This window comes from Lithobates pipiens, unplaced genomic scaffold, assembly GCF_037356315.1.
Source record: "Lithobates pipiens isolate NorthernLeopardFrog02 unplaced genomic scaffold, aLitPip1_a1.2 Scaffold_13, whole genome shotgun sequence".
NCBI classification, from domain to species: Eukaryota; Metazoa; Chordata; class Amphibia; order Anura; family Ranidae; genus Lithobates; species Lithobates pipiens.
Window position 1 is genome coordinate 249,396,393 of NW_027507718.1, and position 23,909 is coordinate 249,420,301.

General features: G+C 46.7%; 1 protein-coding gene across 4 annotated transcripts in view; it reads right to left on the reverse strand.

The window, feature by feature from the left end:
* Window positions 1-23,909, reverse strand: part of LOC143974779 (N-acylethanolamine-hydrolyzing acid amidase-like) — a 55,920-nt gene that overhangs the window by 22,420 nt on the left and 9,591 nt on the right. For all 4 annotated transcript variants that reach the window (XM_077476512.1, XM_077476510.1, XM_077476509.1 and 1 more), the window contains exons 3-4: window positions 6,995-7,121; window positions 3,242-3,332 (exon numbers count right to left, since the gene is read on the reverse strand). In XM_077476512.1, the coding sequence (XP_077332638.1) occupies window positions 3,242-3,332; window positions 6,995-7,121 (218 nt within the window). The remainder of the gene's footprint in view (window positions 1-3,241; window positions 3,333-6,994; window positions 7,122-23,909) is intronic.

The following is a 23,909-nucleotide window of genomic DNA, read 5'->3' on the forward strand; positions in this document are numbered from 1 at the left end:
AATAAGAATAGACAAACTCTAAGGTTACAATGGAATCCAGGATGTGACTCAATCCATAAAGGGCATACAGTGTAAATACAGTGTAACTAAATAAGGAAAAATATATTGGCAAATATTTAGCAAAAAAATATATATGAATAATTGATATCCAATAAAAGTGAAAAAGAATAATTGATATCCGATAAAAGTGACAATGTCTCTTTCTATGACATAAGAAAACAGTCCGTATTCAAACATGCAGTATGAATCCACTCTAAAAAGGACATAGTCCTGGGTACTCACATTTGGTCATGCAGTTCATAGGCAAAACAATAGTAAAACAACATTATCAAACAAACGGACTCCATGGTCGTACTCCGGACGTCATTTCTGGTATCCTCCTAGTCCAATTGAACTGCATGACCAAATGTGAGTACCCAGGACTATGTCCTTTTTAGAATAAAGTTTTACTGTAATTACATACTTCACTATTGGAGCTTCTTCTTTTCTTCTATGGACATGATTGATGGTTTTTGGCTAAGCACCTAAAAGGGACCACCTGTAGTACCCACACCAGCTGATAACAACACTGATTGCTGGAATTAATAATTGCTGTTTACCTTACAGCAGTGAGGTAAGGTAGTCATTGCACCTAGTGTGTGGACACCTATTGTTTGAGGATTCACGAGATCACCGGTGGAATTATGTTCCTTGTTCACTGAGTTACTGTATTTCCATGACACAGAGTGAATTCACATACTGCATGTTTGAATACGGACTGTTTTCTAATGTCATAGAAAGAGACATTGCCACTTTTATTGGATATCAATTATTCATATATATTTTTTTGCTAAATATTTGCCAATATATTTTTCCTTATTTAGTTACACTGTATTTACACTGTATGCACTTTATGGATTGAGTCACATCCTGGATTCCATTGTAACCTTAGAGTTTGTCTATTCTTATTGTCACTGTATGCACTTTATTGTCCTAAGTTAAAGAGGATCCAATCGTCACATTGCACGTGATTGGATACTGCTTAGTTGGCACTTATTCACGATGGGGCACTATTCCTCCCACTGACACCAATGTTGGGGCACTAATCCTCCCACTGATACCAGTGATGGGGTACTATTCCTCCCACTGACACCAATGTTGGGGCACTAATCCTCCCACTGATACCAGTGATGGGGTACTATTCCTCCCACTGACACCAATGTTGGGGCACTATTCCTCCCACTGACACCAATGTTGGGGCACTATTCCTCCCACTGACACCAATGTTGGGGCACTATTCCTCCCACTGACACCAATGTTGGGGCACTATTCCTACCATTGATACAATCAATGGAGCATTATTCCTCCCATGGACACCAATGATGGGGCACTGTTCCTCCCACTGATACCAATGATGGGGCACTATTACTCCCACTGACACCAATGAGGGGGCACTATTCCTCCCACTGACACCAATGAGGGGGCACTATTCCTCCCACTGACACCAATGAGGGGGCACTATTCCTCCCACTGACACCAATGAGGGGGCACTATTCCTCCCACTGACACCAATGAGGGGGCACTATTCCTCCCACTGACACCAATGAGGGGGCACTATTCCTCCCACTGACACCAATGAGGGGGCACTATTCCTCCCACTGACACCAATGATTGGACACTATTCATCTCACTGACACCAATGATTGGACACTATTCATCTCACTGACACCAATGATTGGACACTATTTATCTCACTGACACCAATGATGGGACACTATTCCTCTCACTGACACCAATGATGGGGCACTGTTCCTCCCACTAACACCAATGATAGGGCACTATTCCTCCCACTGATAACATTAACGGGGCACCATTCATCCTCCTAATACTAATGATGGGGCATTGTTTGCTCCCACTGATGCCAGGATGTTTTTTTCTCCCAGTGGCCAGAGTCCAGGCCCCTAAAGTTTGAAAGGCAGTAAACTGGCCATTTTTTTAGAAAGTCTGGAGACCCTTGCACAAGAACAGTGGTGGTCAGTTTTCTTGATGCAGGGAGCCTCAAATGCAACATCACTACCAGGGCCACACATAACATTTGTGCTTTGTACAGACCCCCTAAAATTACTTGTGCCGCAGCTGATGCTTCTGTTAAGCAAGATACGTTATAAAAAAATCAGAGGAAAAAAAAAAAAAAGAGTTTAACAAATAAAACTATTTAACTAATAGGACCCGTCCCAAGAATATTTACTCTTCACTGGTCTGAGTAAGCACCTAGGTGGGAAAAATACAGACCATTTTCTGCAGGGGCCCTGAGAGCCACATAAATAGTGCCAAAGGGCCCCAGGCTCAGCACTGGGTAGTGAATGTGGTGAAGCTCCGCTGACTTCCATCATCCAATCATGTGCAAGCAAAAATTCTATTTTTTATTTCCTTAACATGTTTTACTCCTTATATATACACTATATTTCCAAAAGTATTGGGACACCTACCTTTACATGCACATGAACTTTAAAGGGACCCCAGTCTTAGTCCGTAGGGTTCAATATTGAGTTGACCCACCCTTTGCAGCTATAACAGCTTCAACTTTTCTGGGAAGGCTGTCTACAAGGTTTAGGAGTATATCTTTGGGGATGTTTGACCATTCTTCCAGAAGCACATTTGTGAGGTCAGGCACTGATCTGGATGAGAAGGCCTGGATCGCAGTCTCTGCTCTAATTCATCCCAAAGGTGTTCTAACGGGTTGAGGTCAGGACTGTGCAGGCCAGTCAAGTTCCTCCACCCCAAACTCACCCATCCATTTCTTTATGGCCCTTGCTTTGTGCACTGGTGCGCAGTCATGTTGGAACAGGAAGGGACCACCCCCAAACTGTTCCCATAAAAGTTGGGAGCATGAAATTGTCCAAAAGATCTTGGTATGCTGATGCCTTTAGAGTTCCCTTCACTGGAACTAAGGGGCAAAGCCCAACCTCTGAAACACAACCCCACACCATAATCCTCCCTCCACCAAATGATTTGGACCAGTGCACAAATAAAGGTCCATAAAGACATGGATGAGCGAGTTTGACAGCCTTCCGAGAAGATTTGAAGCTGGTATAAATGCAAAGGGTGGGCCAACTCAATATTGAACCCAAAAGGCTAAGACTGGGATGCCAATACGATTAATGTGCATGTATAGGCAGGTGTCCCAATACTTTTGGTAATATATTGTACATATACAGATTTCTGTATGGCTGTACATAGCAATAATAGGATTTTTGTTTACCTCTTGCATCCCCTGATACTGTAAACTTGTAGGGGCTTTGACCAGTCCATAATCCGACATAACCTAGGAAGGTGGTTCCTGTATATGCAATCTGGAGGACAAATCATAGGTGCATTTTAGAGATATTTTAGTGTTGTTATTGTTAATGCTATGTGCTCAGTATTGTATTATGGAAAGGTAGACAAATCCACTCTAGAGCTTTTCAAAGCAATTCAGAATTTACTAGATAGTTCTAGGAAACACATCCTTCCCACAAACAATAGCAAAGGCTCAAAACATTTGGTCCTGGCTGTCTTTTTTTCTATTCTCACGGTGGTTAGCAGGTCATCAAGTTCTACCAATCCTTATAAGAATAATAGATGACCGTTTGACATAAGTTATGGATGACATATCTTCTGGCTGGAAGTCTTATTTTTGTTTGGTAGCCACATACAAAACCAAATGTTGTCTCAGGAGCAAAAATGTGCATGGTTGTTATTATGCATATTTGCCCAAATCTACCACTTATGGTGCATCTCGTCTTGCTATCTTCAGAAAATCACACTGAATGTTTAAATTCTTGGAGCAGAATTCATTAAAGTAAACTATTTAACACACACCATTATAAAGGGTGTATTCTTTTCTAAATTACAACATAAGCAAATAAAAAAGACACTTTAGAATCCATATACATGTAGTTTCAAAATTACACTGTAAATGCCTCACTTAACCACTTACTGAATGCCCTATAGCAGTTTCACCGCTAAAGGCCGGCAGCTGTGCGCAGGAACATGTGTATATATATATATATATATATATATATATATATATATATATACACAGGGGCGAACTGACCATTGGGCCACTCGGGCACTGCCCGAGGGCCCTGAGCCACTAGGGGGGCCAATCAGGGTTGCCAGCCTCAGTAAAACCAGGGACAGTATGTAAAAATCTGTGTTGTTTTTTTTACATCCGTCTCTGAAATGTCCCTTACTGACATCCTTTTGGTCTAAAAATCCCAAGATTATAGCTACCCCCATCTCTCCAGTACCTTCTCAGCCAATAGAAGCATGTCTGTGTATACATGTATGTGTATACTGTGTGATTGTATACTGTGTGGCCCCATCATCTCAGATTGCCTGGGGGCCCCATAATCTCCTATTGCCCGGGGGCCCCATGAGTTGTCAGTCCACACATGTATGTATGTATGTATGTATGTATGTATATATACACACACACACACACACACACACACACACACACACACACACACACACACACACACACACACACACACACACACACACACACACACACACACACACACACACACACCCCACTTTTAAGTACTCAATGGAGTTTATTTACTAAAGCTAGAAAGTGAAAAAATCTGACTCACTTCTGCATAGAAACCAATGAGCTTCTAACCCTAGATTGTTCAATTAAGCTTTGGTAATAAAATCTGGAAGCTCATTGGTTTCTATGCAGAAGTGAGCCTGATTTTGTACTTTCCAGCTTTAGTAAATAACCTCATTGTGTACTTAAAAGTGGGGTATGCCTGTATACTGCATGTGGTTTTGCATGTCCGTCAGCAGAGGGCGCGCTGTGACTATTCAGAGCAGAAGCTGATCTGCGGGTACCAGGCACTCGCAGGACCCGCCGATCGGTAAAGAACACAGAACAGTGATCTACCTATGTAAACAAGGCAGATTGCTGTTCTAACAGGGGTGAAGGGATAGATGCACGTAATATTTATAGACAGTTTAGCAACTTGCAGCACAATAACATACATGTAGAAAATTGTGTTCAAGTGGTTATACCAGGGCCATGGCTACAGCTGTCCGCCATAATCCTGGCATTAACATTTTTAGCCAGCGATTCCCTAACTTGTAAAACTGACTCAAGCAGCTGATTAGTTGCTGGATTATTTTACAAGCAGCTGGAGGGGTCGACCTAAAATTCTGCCACCGCTGGTGCCTCTCTGGGCTATCCTGGGGGCGATCAGGGAGCCCAGCACTAATTGGTGACATCTCCAATCATCTTTATGGTCTAGGAGATCAGAAGCGACAAGCATTTCGTCACTTCTGTTTAGGGAAAATTTAAACAGAGCAATTATTTTTGTCTGGAAACCATGAGATCAATGGGTTTTTTTTGTTGTTTTTTTTTATCCCGTGTTTTCAAGGGTAGAGGAGAGATTTGGGGTCTGTATAGATGTCTTCATAAAGAGGACCTGTCATGCTTTATTGCCATCACAAGGGATGTTTACATTTCTTGTGACAGAAATACAAGTGATAACTTTTTTTCAAAGGGACAGTGTAAAAATTATTTTTAAAATTAAATAAATATTAATTACATTTTTTTTTTAAAGAGCCCCTGTCCCCCTATACTCGCACGAGGCGATCGCATATTTAAGTCACGCACGCATATGTAAACAGTGTTTGCATCACACATGTGAGGTATTGCTGCGAATGTTATAGTGAGATCAATAATTCTAGCACTAGACCTCCTTTGCAACTCTAAACTGGTAACCTGTTAAAATTTTAAAAGTGTCACCTATGGAGATTTTTAAGTGTCGTAGTTTGTCCTCATTTCACGAGCACAAGCAATTTGAACCCCCCTGGTGGTATTCCCGAGTCTGGCTCGGGGTGAAAATTCAGTACCATTAGCGGTAACCTCGGGATCGCATCGCTGGATCCAGGATGAGCTTACTTACCTTATCCCCTGGATCCAGCGATGTCCCCAAACACTGCGAGCGGCTCGTCCTCCGCTCGATGTATCACATCGCCGGGCTCCGTTCCCTGCGAGTGTTGCGACACACGGGGACGGGGAATGGCGCCAAATTCAAAAAGTAAAACACACACTATACATACAGTATAATGTAATCTTACAGATTACATTGCTGTATGTAATTATTTCTCATCCCTTTTGTCCCTAGTGGTCTGCCCAGTGTCCTGCATGCAGTTTTATATTATAAAAACTGTTCTTTATGCCAGGAAACTGGAGATTGTCCATAGCAACCAAAACTCACTTTACATCAAAAGAGGTTTTAGACCAGCTAGAAAACAGCGATAATAAATTAGAATCACTCGCAGAATTGAGCGATAATGATTTGTGGGGAGATCCGTCTTCAAATACTGAAAAGTAATGACAGTGACAATTCTGCAGCTGAGCAAATTTCACTGTTTTTCATTTGATTACATTATTTAATCATTTTTTTATTATTATTATATTATTTGGTATAATTATTTATAGTTATTTATTATATTATAATTTATGATTTCATTTTTCAAATTTTATCATACCTGGGATGTCTGCTAGACTCTGGTTTGGACAGATTTAAGTGAGTTATTCCTAAGAATTACAGTATAAAACGCCGAATTTTCATGCAAAATAATTGTACCGCTTTCAGCACCTAAAATCTGAAATTATCATACCGCTAGGGAGGTTAAAGCATGACATCTTAGGTATCTATTTACTCGGCGTAACATCATCTTTTATATTTAACCAGAAATTGGGTTATATAGTGTATGTTTTTGCATTAAAGTTCATTAAAGTGTGACATAAAAAATTGCAACAATCACCATTTTATTTTCTAGGGCCTCTGCTAAAAATATATAATAAATTCTAAGTAATTTTCTAGCAAAAAATACAGATTTTTACTTGGAAACAAAGTGTCAGAAAAGGCCCAGTCTTCAAGTGGTTAAGGGGTTTCTATTTACGTACAGTATTACAGAAATAAAGAATCTACTGTTTTTGAAACCAATTATACTCTACCGTTTCATTCTGAATAAAATCCAAATCCACGGTGAGGTTTCTAAGTATTTCAGGAAAAGCATAGTCCAAGTTTCTCCCATGATAAATATTTCCTTTTGTGTCTTGAGCAATTATACTAGTGCAATACCTATATTACAGAATACAAAATTACAAGCATATTAGTCGTGTTCCATGAAGTACTTCTATACAGAAGTATTAGCCACTTCAATACCGGGCACTTATACACCTTCCTGCCCAGACCAATTTTGAGATTTCAGCGCTGTTACATTTTGAATGACAATTGTGCAGTCATACAACACTGTACCCAAACTAAATTTTTATCATCTTGTTCCCACAAATATAGCTTTCTTTTGATGGTATTTGATCCCCTCTGGAATTTTTATTTTCTGCTAGACAAATAAAAAAAAAATCTTTTTTTGTTTCAGTTACAAAACATTGTAAATAAGTAAGTTTTCTCCTTCCCTGATGGGCACTGATGGGGCTGCGGTGACGGGCACTGATCAGGCTGCACTAATGGGCAATGATGATGTAGCACCAATGAAGTGGCACTGATATGTGTCACTGGTAGGTGGCACTGATAGGTGGCACTGATATGAGACACAGGCACTGATAGGTGGCACGGGTTGGCATGGATAGGTGGTACGGATGGGCATGGATAGGCGGCATGGATGAGCATAGATGGGCACAGATAGGAGGCATGGATGGGCACTGATAGGAGGCATGGATGGGCACCGATAGGCGGCATGGATGGGCACCGATAGGCGGCATGGATGGGTACCGATAGGCGGCATGGATGGGCACCGATAGGTGGCATTGTATTGTACGGATGGATGCCAATCAGTGCCAAACAATAATGCATGCCAATCAGTGATGCCCATTGTGGGCACTGATTTGCATCCATTGTGGGCACTGACTGGAATCCCTGGTGGTCTAGGGTGGCATACCTGGTGCTGGGCATCCCTGGTGGTCTGGTGGCATCCCCGGTGGTCCAGTGTGGGCATCCTGGGGGGGGCTGCACTGATAATCGATCAGCACAGACCCCCCCTGTCAGAGGAGCAGGCGATTGGCTCTCCTCTACTCGCGTCTGACGCAAGTGAGGAAAAGCCGATCAACGGCTCTTCCTATTTACACTGTGATCAGCCGTGATTGGACACGGCTGATCACGTGGTAAAGAGTCTCCGTCATAGACTCTTTACCGAGATCGTAGTGGCGGTGTGTCAGACTGACACACCGCAACAACGATCGCCGCGATACGCGTCCCCGGGGGGCTCAGAGGCTTAATATCCAGAGGACATCATATGACGCCCAGTCAGGATATTGAAACCACTTTTCCGTCGTCATTCTGCTATATGGCGGGCGGCAAGTGGTTAAAGATGAACTCTGCTATATATGTGTATATGCACCTAAACGGACCACGCAGCAATATAATCACAGAAAAATAACAGTGCTGTAAAAAAAAAATATGCAAACAACAGGCATGCATTCAGCCATTAGACCTGAAAAAGCACAAACAAATGTAGCAGGCATGTTGTAATGAAATTTCTCCTTTTGGCCACAAGATGGAGACAGAGAGATGCTGACTGGTCCTTTCAGAAAACTGAGAGAGAGAGTGAAGAGAGAGAGAGAGAGAGAGAGAGAGAGAGTGGAGAGAGAGAGAGAGAGAGAGAGAGTGGAGAGAGAGAGAGAGAGAGAGAGAGAGTGGAGAGAGAGAGAGAGAGAGTGGAGAGAGAGAGAGAGAGAGAGAGAGAGTGGGAGAGAGAGAGAGAGAGAGAGTGGAGAGAGAGAGAGAGAGAGAGAGAGAGAGAGAAAGGGGAGTTTCAAGAAGTGCTGAGGGGACAAGAGAGGGACGTACTGAGGTAAAAGAGAGAGAGAGAGAGAGTGCTGACAGGAGACAGAGGAGAGGAGATTGCTTAAAAGAGAGGGAGATACCAAGGCTCCTTTGCTGGGACACAGTGACACTTAACAGTGAGGAGAGGAGGAGTGTGTGAGGGGAAGGAACTGAGGTGCCAGAGTGAGGAGAGAGACACACACTGACACCAGGCACTGTGTGCCCAGAGGAGGAGGGATTTCCTGAAACCCTGAAAAAGAGTCTGTGAGAAGAATAAGGAGAGCGGCCTGAGGAGAGAGAGAGAGGTGAGGTGACAGGTGTGAGGAAAACCGCTGAGACTGAGGAGACAGAGAGCGAGACTCTGGCAGCATCAGAGGGGGGGAAAGCCAAGCTTTTCCAGAGACTGCCAGGAGAGTGTTGCGTGGAGATGGAGGAGTGAGGACACCTGAGGGGAGCCAGGAGCAGAGACAGCCACGTGGTCCACTACTATTTAGTCCAGGGACCCTACTCAGCAGCCCAGCAAGAGATCCAGTGCCTTACAAAATCGCTATAAGCATCAGTAGCCTGAACCAGCACCTGGGACTATTGTTGTGTCATCGCACAGAGGACTGGTGAGCGGGTGTAAACTCAACATCCTTCTTGACACTATACCGACACTACATGCAGACACCAAGTGTCACGGGATGCTTGTTTGGAGCTGCCATCTCTAGTAGTTTGCCCTTTTAAATCTCTACCTAATGGGACATTCTAGAGGATTACTGCTCCATGCACGCTTGTTTAAACCTTCTCTTAAAACAAGGGCCCCACTGTTTGTTAGCAGAAGACACTAGTACTCTTCACCTTAGGACCTTCAACATTATAGAACTGTGCTTACTGTACTTGTGTACTTTTATTTTTTGTTGTGTGTTTGCCTCTCAAAGGTGTTTTCAGCCCAGAAGGAGCTGAGAAGTTGACAAGTCTTCTCTCCTCCCTCTCAGCGCCTGTGTTAAGAGTATATAGGTTACTGCCCTTTCTATACCTGCAGTTGCTAAATATTGAAGGTTGTCTTTTCTAATGTATTAGTTATTTGTAATAAGGTTTAACAGTGTTGTAAGTTTTGCCCTAACAGAGAAGTGCTTTCCATAGGGGCACTCGTGCGGGCACGTTTCTGAGTCCTGCTGCTGCGTCCATTGACACAGACAGAAGGACATGGTTCCTGCGTCATTGGATTTAATTGACAGCAGCAGGAGCCAAAGGCTCCTGCTGCTATCAATCTATCCAATGAGGACCCAAAACAGCATCTGGAGCTGCTGTGCTCGTCCCTGTCACTGTAAAGATCGGGCTCAGGTAAGTGAAAGGGTGGGTCTGGGGGACTGCTGCACTACAGAAGGTTTTTCACCCTAATGCATAGAATGCATTAAGGTGAAAAACCTTGAAGGTTTACAACCCCTTTAAAGTGTTACTAAACTCACAACAGTAAAATAAGTCCGTATATGCAATAAAGCATGCTTGTTATACTCACTGTGGAACCTAAGGGTTTAATCCTCTGCAATGTATAAAAAGACTGTTTGATCCAGTCTTCTCTGATCCTCCATTTCTTCTACTGTCCTCATTCTATCTGCTGATAAAACAGCCTTGGGGACAAGCTGCACATGCATAGTTTGGTGCGTATTGCTAGAGAGTTTTTTTTTTCTTGGGGAGTGCATGTGATCAGCACAGGGCGAATCAGCACTGTCAAGACAGAGGGTCAGGGGTCCTGCAGCCTCATACACAATCAGAGACGAATAAAAACAGTCACAAGACTGCTCTAACTGCTGATGAGAAAAGGTGTTTAGCAGTTTATATTTACTAAAATAATTGCATTTCCATGTTCTGTGTACTGTGGGAGACCAGATATAGTGAATGCAGGATCCTGGGTTTAGTAACACTTTAGCGTGTGTGGTCATGTAGTGGAGAACTTGTAGCTGGTTTGCCATTAACCATGGGGAAGCACATGAAGATATATGGGTTTTTATAATGTCACAAGAACTTCATACTTGTTTTCCAGCAAGATGGACATTATTTTGTGTGTTTGATTTTTCACATAAATGATGGATGAATTTTTTTTATTTGCGTACGTTGGTAACATTTTAAAACACAGTTAATCTCTGTGTATAATTATGCATATGGTATACTGTATATTGTGCAGCACAAGAAGGTAATTTAAAGGTATACCTGTTAATTTTTATTTTTTTTGGCACATACAGAAATATTATAGCAAGATTTTGTAACAGGAGGTACTATTGGATTTATATTTTGTTTTGAAATTATAAGAGATTGCAGGGAAAGGGGAAAAAGAGGGAAAAGAGAAACGAACCTTCACACAAAAGACCTCAGAGAACAGTGTTGGTTCTATTGGACTTTTTAGGCAAAATTAAAAATAAATAACCATATATTCAAAAATATTATTTATTTAAAAAAACGAAAAAAAATTTTTTAGAACAGAAAAAGAGGGGATTATAAAAACTTATCAAGTTGCTGCTTTATATCCTGTCAGTGTTAGCATAGTCTAAACAAGATCCATATTCATTTCCATATATATCCAAAACATGATAGATAATACATTAATACAGGAAGTAAATACGACAGGGTATCAAGTACAGAACTAAAACTCGGATATGTTCTGGCACTCTACATGTTTCGTGTTTTCGAGCAACGCTTCCTCAGGAGCTTTAACAATTTTGTTTCTTCATGGGTGTACCCCAAGAGAAATGTGCTGGAGGGGGAATAGAGAAAGGAAAATATTTTTCCAAGTGGGTAAACAACAAGTTTGTACTTCGGCAACACACTTTGGTCTATATAGGAGCCTACGATTTAGTATAGAGGCTTCAGGTGCTATATAGTGTAAGGTAGCCAAGAAGAAGAGGGGGGAATTTTATGGTAACCGGTATTCTTTGGATTCAGTTGGTTGCTACTTGTAGTGTTTTAACCACTTTCAGACCGGACCATTTTGCTGGTAAATGACCAGAGGTCTTTTTACACTTTGGCACTGCGCTGCTTTAACTGGTAATTGCGCGGTCATGCAATGTTGTACCCAAACAAAATTTGCGTCCTTTTCTTCCCACAAATAGAGCTTTCTTTTGATGGTATTTGATTGCCTCTGCGATTTTTATTTTTTGCGATATAAACGTAAAAAGACCGCAAATTTTGAAAAAAAATGATATTTTCTACTTTTTGTTATTAGAAAAATCCAATAAACTCAATTTTAGTCATACATTTAGGCCAAAATGTATTCAGCCACATGTCTTTGGTAAAAAAAAAGTCAATAATTGTATATTTATTGGTTTGCGCAAAAGTTGTCACATCTACAAACTAAGGTACGTTTTCTGGAATTTACGCAGCTTTTAGTTTACGACTGCCTATCTCATTTCTTGAGGTGCTAAAATGGCAGGGCAGTACAAAACCCCCCCAAATGACCCCATTTTGGAAAGTAGACCCCCTAAGGAAATTGATAAGAGGCATGTTGAGCCCATTGAATATTTTATTTTTTTGCCTCAAGCGATTGAATAATGACAAAAAAAAAATTTTTTTTTTTTTTTTACACAAAGTTGTCACTAAATGATATATTGCTCACACATGCTATGGGCGTATGTGAAATGACACCCCAAAATAAATTCTGCTGCTTCTCCTGAGTACGGGGATACCACATATGTGGGACTTTTTGGGAGCCTAGCCGCGTACGGGGCCCCGAAAACCAAGCACCGCCTTCAGGCTTTCTAAGGGCGTACATTTTTGAGTTCACTTCTCACTACCTATTACAGTTTTGAAGGCCATAAAATGCCAAGATGGCACAAAACCCCCACAAATGACCCCATTTTAGAAAGTAGACACCCCAAGCTATTTGCTGAGAGGCATGTTGAGTTCATGGAATATTTTATATTTTGCCACAAGTTGCGGGAAAATTACAAACTTTTTTTTTTTTTTTTTTTTTCACAAAGTTGTCACTAAATGATATATTGCTCACACATGCCATGGGCATATGTGAAATGACACCCCAAAATAAATTCTGCTGCTTCTCCTGAGTACGGGGATACCACATATGTGGGACTTTTTGGGAGCCTAGCCGCGTACGGGGCCCCGAAAACCAAGCACCGCCTTCAGGCTTTCTAAGGGCGTAAATTTTTGAGTTCACTTCTCACTACCTATTACAGTTTTGAAGGCCATAAAATGCCAAGATGGCACAAAACCCCCACAAATGACCCCATTTTAGAAAGTAGACACCCCAAGCTATTTGCTGAGAGGCATGTTGAGTCCATGGAATATTTTATATTTTGCCACAAGTTGCGGGAAAATTACAAACTTTTTTTTTTTTTTTTTTTTTCACAAAGTTGTCACTAAATGATATATTGCTCACGCATGCCATGGGCATATGTGAAATGACACCCCAAAATAAATTCTGCTGCTTCTCCTGAGTACGGGGATACCACATATGTGGGACTTTTTGGGAGCCTAGCCGCGTACGGGGCCCCGAAAACCAAGCACCGCCTTCAGGCTTTCTAAGGGCGTTACAGTTTTGAAGGCCATAAAATGCCAAGATGGCACAAACCCCCCCCAAATGACCCCATTTTGGAAAGTAGACACCCCTAAATTTAGGGGTACACTAGTGAGACTAGGTAATAAATGGCGGGTGCCCTGAAACTATAAAAAAAATAACTAACCAATCAGCGTCACCTGTAACAGTTATATGGTGATCACTGGTGAAAGGGTTAACTAGGGGGCAATCAGGGGGCTTTATGCGGTAGTATATGGGGGTCCCTGGCGCTATAAAAAGCTGCGGCGAACCTAAATACCTACCTGCCTAACTAGCGTCACCTGTGACACTAATACAGCGATCAGAAAAACGATCGCTTATTAGGCTGGGTTCACACTGGAGCGATGCGGGAACGCCACGAATGCGCGGCGGGTTCCCGCATCGCATGCCTCCCGGCGGCAGTTCACACTGCCCTATGCGAACTGCTGGGAGTGTCAGTGAAATGTTACTGACACCCCCAGATCAGTTCGCATATCGCAGTGCGATCTGCAAACTCGGATCGCATGGTGTGAACACCCATGCGATCCGATTCTGCTGCGGGCCAAAAAAAGGGTCCCGTGCGAATTTGCGGCGGGTGCGGCGGGTGCGGCGAATGGCTGAACTCGAATCGCACAGAGATCGGATGTGATTTGCACTGCAGTGCGGTGCGAATCACATCCGTTCTCAAACCGCTGCAATGTGAACCCAGCCTTAGTGACACTGGCGACGGGGGGTGATCACGGGGTTAAACCTTTATTGGGGGGGTTAGGGGGGTACCTTAGAACTAAAGGGGGCTAACCCTAACTGCCCTAACAGTTATTAGTCACAAATGACACCCGCCGGGTGATCAGGGGGTTAAACCTTTATTAGGTAATAAATGGCGGGTGCCCTGAAACTATAAAAAAATAACTAACCAACCAGCGTCACCTGTAACAGTTATATGGTGATCACAGGTGAAAGGGTTAACTAGGGGGCAATCAGGGGGCTTTATGCGGTAGTATATGGGGGTCCCTGGCGCTATAAAAAGCTGCGGCGAACCTAAATACCTACCTGCCTAACTAGCGTCACCTGTGACACTAATACGGCGATCAGAAAAATGATCGCTTATTAGGCTGGGTTCACACTGGAGCGATGCGGAAACGCCACGAATGCGCGGCGGGTTCCCGCATCGCATGCCTCCCGGCGGCAGTTCACACTGCCCTATGCGAACTGCTGGGAGTGTCAGTGAAATGTTACTGACACCCCCAGATCAGTTCGCATATCGCAGTGCGATCTGCAAACTCGGATCGCATGGTGTGAACACCCATGCGATCCGATTCTGCTGCGGGCCAAAAAAAGGGTCCCGTGCGAATTTGCGGCGGGTGCGGCGGGTGTGGCGGGTGCGGCGAATGGCTGAACTCGAATCGCACAGAGATCGGATGTGATTTGCACTGCAGTGCGGTGCGAATCACATTCGTTCTCATAAACCGCTGCAATGTGAACCCAGCCTTAGTGACACTGGCGACGGGGGGTGATCACGGGGTTAAACCTTTATTGGGGGGGTTAGGGGGGTACATTAGAACTAAAGGGGGCTAACTCTAACTGCCCTAACAGTTATTACAGTCACAAATGACACCAATGCAAAAAAAAAAAAAAAAATGACATTGGTGTCACTGTGACTGGGGGGCAGGGGTAATTGGGGGGGTGATCGGGGGGTAAAGGGGGGGTGTGAGTGTGCCTGGCATGTTCTACTGTGTGTGTAGAGTGTTGGTGCAACTTACTGATCCGCTCTCCTCCGTGTCGGAACGAAAAATACCGACACGGAGGAGAGAATACATCACTTCCTCTCCTGTGTTTACATTACAGGAGAGGAAGTGATGTCACCGGGGATTTCTATTCGTCGGGAGCGATCGCGAGGGGGTGGCCATGAATGAATGGCCGTCCCCTCGTCCGGGATCGCTCCCGTACGAATACCGACCGCCGCAGGCACCGGGCGGGGGCCCGATCGGGCCCCCGACCCGCGGGAGGCAAGGGACGTACATGTATGTCCTTATGCCTGCCCGTGCCATTGTACCGGCGTACATCGGCGTGCGGCGGTCGGCAACTGGTTAAGATAGGCAGATTCTCCCAAATTAGCCCAAATGGAAAGGGGATCCTTATAGCCCCTATAGTATTTTGCCTGGTAAGGGAATGGGACCGCTGTGCACACCCCACCCTGTGATAGATACACACCCCTATTTAATATATTTTGTTTTGGTGTTGGAGTGCTGGCTGGCTGCTATTTGAGGGGACTGGTGGGTTTTTTCTTCCTCTTTATTTCCCTGCAAAGGTAAAGCATAATGGTCTGTGACGGCATGGCCTCTATTAGAAACGGCACAATGTGCCCTTTCTAAAGTGCGCATGCGCCGTAGTCATTGGTGCTCGGCTTTTTTGTAAATATCTCCTAAACCGTGGAGGAGAGGTTTTAGGAGATTTAGATTTATGAGATATTTCCAGCACCTACAGGTAAGCTTTAATATAGGCTCACCTGTAGGTAAAAATGGTTATACAGGGTGTACAACCACTTTAATGGTTTGGTACCGCAATGGTAGAACATGTAGATATTATTTTTTTTCCAACTGGAGAGTGTTTTCAGTAATTCTTAACACAATTTCCATGAGAAAGAACAGAAAACTAGACATATTGTGCCATGCTTGTAAGGAGGAAGCACAGCCTTTATATGACGTAAGCAAATATAGTTGCCCAATGTTCATATATAATTAGTTTGTGTCATGAACCTTGGAATACTGAAGTATTTCTCCTTTGATTCTATTACACAGTGGTGGGTCTTCCGCCCTGTCTTAAGGCTAACCCCCTCCAGACAGCCCCATGGTCTGGAAGGAATGCATTTTTCTGTGTTTAACCGTTTGTTTTTGTACTTTAATTACCCCCTGGGGCTTCTCTGTGTCATTACACATATCAGTCCTGCTATTCAAGCTATCGGACCAATCCTTGCTGGCCCTGTTTCAAGTCTTCATTTGCATGACCAAGAAGACCTAACGGAGGACTAGAGTGTACTTTACAATTGACCAAGAGGAGAGTGGTTGTTGGGACGGGGTGTTCAAACTGTTATGTATAAAAGTGTGTTGTGTGCATCCAATAAAGGTGAGAATCATGTTTGAACTTACATACAGCCTGCCTGGTGTTTGTTCTGAGCTATCACAACTGGATTAGAACAACACATAGCTGTAGTTCGAATCCCGGAGGAATTGGATGACCGAACCATCAGACGCGGCGATTTGCAATCTGATTCAATAGCCAAAGAGGAGTGTCGGGAGAGTGGAACCGAGCGAGCAGGGGCTCATTACAGTTTGTACACTAAAAAGTTTTTAAACATCATAGCACATTAAAGCATTTTTGAGTGGAACTTCTGCTTATCTGTCTCCTTCCCCCCTCCGGTGCCACATTTGGCACATTTCAGGGGGGAATGGGTACTTGTTTCTGACTGGTACCAATTAGAGATGCACGATTAAGCGAGATAAGATCTCGATTCGCCCCCCCCCCCCCGCGCCATCTCCAGGCTGGATGACCCGCGATTTTAGCATATCCCGCTGTTTCCACATAACCAGCGTGGAATGCAAATGGTGGATATTGGAACTGACGTCAGCAACCGGAGCTGATGTCATTCATTGGAGAGCGTGATGCGGCGCGGGGCTGGATGTCATGATGCCTGGGCATGGGCGGTACAGGTGCCAGGAAACTAACACACACAGCACAGCAGTGAGTGCGCACTGCGCACTTTTTGAGAATGAGTGTACATGCCTCAGATCTGATTTCCAATTACAATATGTGAGTGAGCTTCCTTCCTTCCTTCCACCACTAACAGTTACTATACAACATACTTAGAACATCAACATATACATATATATTATGAACACCACACGGCGTGACCACAATGAGTCAGCTTCCCCCATGCCCAGGCCTGGCTTGAAGCAGATGACAGTCATGGCTATTAAAGTGGGGCATGTGAGCCTGTGATTGAGCCAAGCGAGGAGTGGACCACTGTCCCTTATTGTGAATATTACCACAGTCAGCTAGTACGACCCAGAGTCTGGGGTAGCTGACTGTGGTAATATTCATAATATGGGTAGCTGACTCAAACTGTGGTAATATTCATAATATATTAAGGGACAGTGGTTGCCAGTGTTCTAAGTCTACTCTTCACATGCCCCCCTTTAATAGCCTGACAGTTCGACAGGCTATTAAAGGGGGGCATGTGAGGACCCGGAGTGGAGCTAAAATACCAACCACTGTCCCTGATAATATATTATGAATATTACCACAGGAACAGTGACTGGCAGCCACAGTCTGAGTCAGCTACCCATATCATGGCTATTACCACAGTCAGCTCCCCCAGACCTTGCTTGCAGATGATAGTCAGGCTATTAAAGGGGGGCATGTGAGCCTGTGAGGAGTGGACTTAAAATACCGGCAAGACGACAACTACTGTCCCTTATATATATTATGAATATTACCCAGCACAGTCTGTTTGAGTCAGCTTGCTAGTTTCTAGTGCTACCGTACCCATATTATGAATATTACCACAGTCTGCTTCCCCAGACCTTGCAGATGACAGTCAGGCTATTGGGGGGCATGTGAGCCTGTGAGGAGTGGACTTAATATTGTATTGTCATTTGGTTTCATAACCTAATGCTCTCAGAGATTGTACATTTTTCAAATAAAACAGTTTTTTGAGAATCGTGATCTTCATTCTAAGCAAAAGAATCGTGATTCTCATTTTTCCCCAGAATCGTGCAGCTCTAGTACCAATCCCCACTTCTGGGAGACCGGGCCACAGCCCGGTCTCCCAGAAGTTCGGCCCCCTCCTCCTTCCTCCACTGCCGGACCAATTAGAAAGCGCAGCACACTTTGCGCATGCGCAGTAGGGAACCAGCTGTCAAACCGAAAGGCTTCACTGCCGAGTTCCCTTACCAGGAATGGCGTCAGCTGCACCCGACAGCCGATACGAAGATCGGCTGGGATGTCAACATCGTGGGCTCTCTGGACAGGTAAGTGTCCATATATTAAAAGTCAGCAGCTGCAGTATTTGTAGCTAAAGACTTTACATTTTTCGTGGGGGGCTGGACCTCCTCTTTAATAACATTATTCACATTAAATAAAAACTACAACCAGTTGATAAAGTACTTTAAAGTACTGCATATCTTTTGACGTCAACATCAAAAACCATTACCTGTACAGTTTTTAATAGGTAGTTAGTTTTCTAAAAATATTTTCTAGTTTAGGATATGTACTGGGATATGCACAGTACGCTGTATATGATATACATGCTATAACCTTTAACACCTAAGGGTTTAAAAATTAAAACTAAAGACCATGGAATTTGAACCCTACATTACCACAATAGCACACCAATATAAAAGCCTGCCCTTTAAACTCTAATCTTTGGGGTTATCTTGTTAATCTTGGACGTAGATAGTACTACCACTGTACACAGGTTTTAAAAATGCTGAAAGGTTAACAGCTTTGTTTTCATTAAACTTTATCCATAGCTCCCAACTGTCCTTGATTTCGAGGGACTGTCCCTGATTTGGGACAATGGGGGTTATTTACAAAAGGAAAATCCACTTTGCACTGCCAGTGCACTTGGAAGTAAAGTCGCTTTAGATCCGAGGGGGACATGCAAGGAAAATTAAAAAAAGCATTTTAGCTTGCATGTGATTGGATGATAAAATCAGCAGAGCTTCCATGGGCGTCCGCAGCAGGGGGCAAGGGGGGTCAAGTGCCCCCCCCTGGAATCCCCAAGGTGTTGCAGCCGCCGCCACGCTGCATTTTTTTTTCTGAGTCCGCTGGCGGCTGCATCCTCTGCTCTCTCCTCTGAATCACAGCGCTGGATGGCTGTGTTCAGCGGCCGCTCTGTAACACATTCCCGCCCCCCCCAAGCTTGTGTGATAGTAGAGAGAATCAACGTTCCGCCTATCACATGAGCCGGTCTGGGGGGGGGGGGGGGCTGTGTTACAGAGCCATCCAGCGCTGTGATCCAGAGGAGCAGATGCCTGTTCGTACATAAGGAACGTCATCTCAGTGCGCCCCCAACGTACCAACGAACGGACCTCCCTGACGCTGCTACATCGGGCCGTGCGACGCTGGGAACCACCGGTGCCACCGGACGAGAGACACAGCCGAATGAGAAACCACTTCTCCTCGGGAGCCCTGCGATGTCCCCCAGAGACCTTTCTAAAAACATGATGTGCCTGAAACTTTCTGGTAGAGAGTGAGTGTATAACTTTACAAATTAAATGTCTGATCTAAAAATACTGCACTTAGATTGGCGCTGTTTTTCTTCTGTTTATATATCTTTTACAAGGTACCTTCTACCCTTGAACATGCTGCCTACCTGCCTGTGCTAAAGAAATCCTCCCCTTTCTATGGCTATTTTCACAACTATTAACTGTGGACTATAACCTATGATCCTGTCAGCTACCTATTACTTTTGCTACATTTACTGACATATTCAGCAAGGATTGCAAAACTCTGTGGAAAAGCAGACTTGAAAACCCTAAATCCGCTATACACACTAACTATAGCAGGTTTCCCCCCCCCCCCTCCTCTTTTTTCCTTCTTCACTCCCCCCATCCAGGACATATATAATCCAGCAGCGCAACGCACAAAAAAACATTTTTGATTTGCCTGTTCGTACAGCCCACCCTGTGTGCCTGGATAGGAGGATTGAGGGGGGGGGGGGGCTGCCCGCCCTGTGCCCCCCAGTGCTCTCCTCCACCACCGCACTCTCTTGCCCCCCCCCAATGCTCTGCTCCACCACCTCACTCTCCTGCCCCCCCAGTGCTCTCCTCCACCACCACACTCTCCTGCCCCCCCCCAGTGCTCTCCTCCACCACCACACTCTCCTGCCCCCCCATGCTCTTCTCCACCACCACACTCTCCTGCCCCCCCCCAGTGCTCTCCTCCACCACCACACTCTCCTGCCCCCCAGTGCTCTCCTCCACCACCGCACTCTTGCCCCCCCATGCTCTCCTCCACCACCACACTCTCCTGCCCCCCCCAATGCTCTGCTCCACCACCTCACTCTCCTGCCCCCCCAGTGCTCTCCTCCACCACCACACTCTCCTGCCCCCCCCAGTGCTCTCCTCCACCACCACACTCTCCTGCCCCCCCATGCTCTTCTCCACCACCACACTCTCCTGCCCCCCCCAGTGCTCTCCTCCACCACCACACTCTCCTGCCCCCCAGTGCTCTGCTCCACCACCACACTCTCCTGCCCCCCCCAGTGCTCTCCTCCACCACCACACTCTCCTGCCCCCCCCAGTGCTCTCCTCCACCACCACACTCTCCTGCCCCCCCAGTGCTCTCCTCCACCACCACAGTCTCCTGCCCCCCAGTGCTCTCCTCCACCACCACAGTCTCCTGCCCCCCAGTGCTCTGCTCCACCACCACACTCTCCTGCCCCCCCCAGTGCTCTCCTCCACCACCACACTCTCCTGCCCCCCCAGTGCTCTCCTCCACCACCACAGTCTCCTGCCCCCCAGTGCTCTCCTCCACCACCACACTCTCCTGCCCCCCCCAGTGCTCTGCTCCACCACCACACTCTCCTGCCCCCCCAGTGCTGTCCTCCACCACCACACTCTCCTGCCCCCCCAGTGCTCTCCTCCACCACCACAGTCTCCTGCCCCCCAGTGCTCTCCTCCACCACCACAGTCTCCTGCCCCCCAGTGCTCTCCTCCACCACCACACTCTCCTGCCCCCCCCTCCAGTGCTCTCCTCCACCAACACACTCTCATGCCCCCCCCGTGCTCTGCTTCACCACCACACTCTCCTGCCCCCCCCCCCAGTGCTCTGTCCCTCCACCACCACACTCTCCTGCCCCCCCAGTGCTGTCCTCCACCGCCACACTCTCCTGCCCCCCCAGTGCTCTCCTCCTCCACCACCACACTCCCCTGCCCCCCAGTGCTCTTCTCCACCACCACACTCTCCTGCCCCCCCCCCCCAGTGCTCTCCTCCACCACCACGCTCTCCTGCCCCCCAGTGCTCTCCTCCTCCACCACCACACTCTCCTGCCCCCCCCCCAGTGCTCTCCTCCTCCACCACCACACTCTCCTGCCCCCCCAGTACTCTCCTCCACCACCACACTCTCCTGCCCCCTGTGCTCTTCTCCACCACCACACTCTCCTGCCCCCCCCCACAGTTCTCTCCTCCCCTGTTCTTGCTGCCCCCCCTGCTCTCCAGCTCTCACCATTCTTCTCTAGCCACCATCCCAGTGCTCTACACTCCCCCTGTGCCCCCCCAGTGCTTCCCCCCGGTCTCCCCACTCCCCCCAGTGCTCTCCCCCCTGTTTTCCCACCACAGTGCTCTCCACTCCCCCCCCCCAGTGCTCTACACTCCCCCCAGTGCTCTCCCCCTTGTCCTCCCCAGTGCTCTCCTCCACCACACTCTCCTGCCCCCCCCCACAGTTTTCTCCTCTCCTGTTCTTGCTGCCCCCCTGCTCTCCACATCCTTCTCTAGCCACCATCCCAGTGCTCTCCCCCGCGTTCCCCCACAGTGCTCTCCCCCCTGTTCCCCCCAGTGCTCTCAACTCCACCCAGTGCTTCCCTCACTGTTCCCCCCCACAGTGCTCTCCACTCCCCCAGTCCTCTCCCCTCCGTGCTCTCCCCCCGTTCTCCTCCCCGATGCTCTCCCCCCTGTTCTCCCTCCAGTGCCCTCCACTCCCCCCAGTGCTCTCCTCCCCCTAGTGCTCTCCTCTCCCCCTGTTCTTCCCCCCCCCCAGTGCTCTCCCCCAGTGCTCTCCACTCCCCCCAGTTCTTTCTCCCCCCAGTGCTCTTCAGCTCTCCCCATCACTCTCCAGCCCCCACCCCAGTGCTCTCCAGCCCCCCATTCTCCCCACCCCTGTTCTTTCTGCCCCCCGGTGCTCTCCAGCCCTCCCCCCCAGTGCTCTCTACCCTCCGTGCTCTCCACCCCTGTTATTTTTGGCTCCCCCCAGCACTCTCCACTTCCTACCCCTGTACTCTCCACTCCCCCTGCATTTTGCCCCCACCCATGTGCTCTCCACCCCCCATAGTGCTCTCCAGTCCCCCAGCTTTCCACCCCTGTTCTTTCTGGACCCCACTGGTGCTCTCAAGCTCCCCCCCATTGCTCTCCACTCCCCCCTGCTCTTTGTACTCCCCAGTACTCTCCAGCCCCCGTGCTCTCCACCCCTGTTTTTCTGCCCCCCCCAGTGCTCTTCACCACCCCACACTCTTAGCCCCCCCCCAGTGCTCTCAGCCTACCGTGCTCTCTACCCCTGTTCTTATTGGCCCCCCCAGTGCTCCCAAGTTCCCCCCCAGCGCTCTCCACTCCCCACCCCTGTGATCTCCACTCCCCCTCGCTCTTTGCCCCCACCCATGTGTTCTCCAACCCCGCCAGTACTCTTTGCTCGGCCTTCTCTCCAACTACCACCCAGTGCTCTCCACTTCCCCAGGACCAGAGGGCAGGCTGACTGGGGCCGGAAAATGAGGACGGCTGGTGCAGGTGGCCAGGGACCACTCCATCTCACAGCAGACAGATCCTCTGAAAGGAGCACCGTCCCCATCCAAAACGAGAACAGACCCTGCCTGCTGCTGGCCGTCATGTATATCCTGCTGGCATGCAAGGTACCGTACCGAGCATCAACAACACACCTTCCCACCGGGACTGCAGACTGGGACATGGGGCACAGGAGGAGCTGCAATGATGGGCACAGTGAGACTGCATTCATGGCACAGTGAGGCTGCATTTGATGGACACACTGAGGCTGAATTTGATGGACACACTGATGCTGCATTTGATGGACACAGTGAGGCTGCATTTGATGGACACAGTGAGGCTGCATTTGATGGACACAGTGAGGCTGCATTTGATGGACACAGTGAGGCTGCATTTGATGGACACAGTGAGGCTGCATTTGATGGACACAGTGAGGCTGCATTTGATGGACACAGTGAGGCTGCATTGGTGGGCACATTGAGGCTGCATTTGATGGGCACTGGTGAGGCTGCGTTGAGCTCTTGCATCAAGTCTGCAGTCTCTGACCATCTCCTGTAGCATGTCTGCAGTCTCTGAGGGAGTCTGGAGAGGAGTCAAGAGTGGGAGCACCGCCGAGATGGGGGTCATGTGAGAAGTCAGACTTGTGTGGACTGTGGAGAGGAGACTATAGGCTAAAACCAGAGCCGCCAAGCTGGAGCCGACTGACTGAGCCCTGCACAGTGTACCTGAGAGGAGGTCAGTGACAGCACCGCCAGGCCAGTCAGGGGTCACTGATGTAAGGGGGGAGTGAATACGATAATGTAAGGGGCACTGATATAAAGGGTTTTCTCCTTATATTAGTAACCCACCCCCCTTACCTTAGAGTATTCTTTCTGCAGAAGGTGCCCACCCCCCACGTTCTGAGTTTCTGGGGTCCCCCTTGATGATTGATCACTTACCACTATTAACTGGAATTTGAATATATATATATATATATATATATATATATATATATATATATATATATATATATATATATATATATATATATATATATATACACACATAAAGCCCTATGTGATTTCACA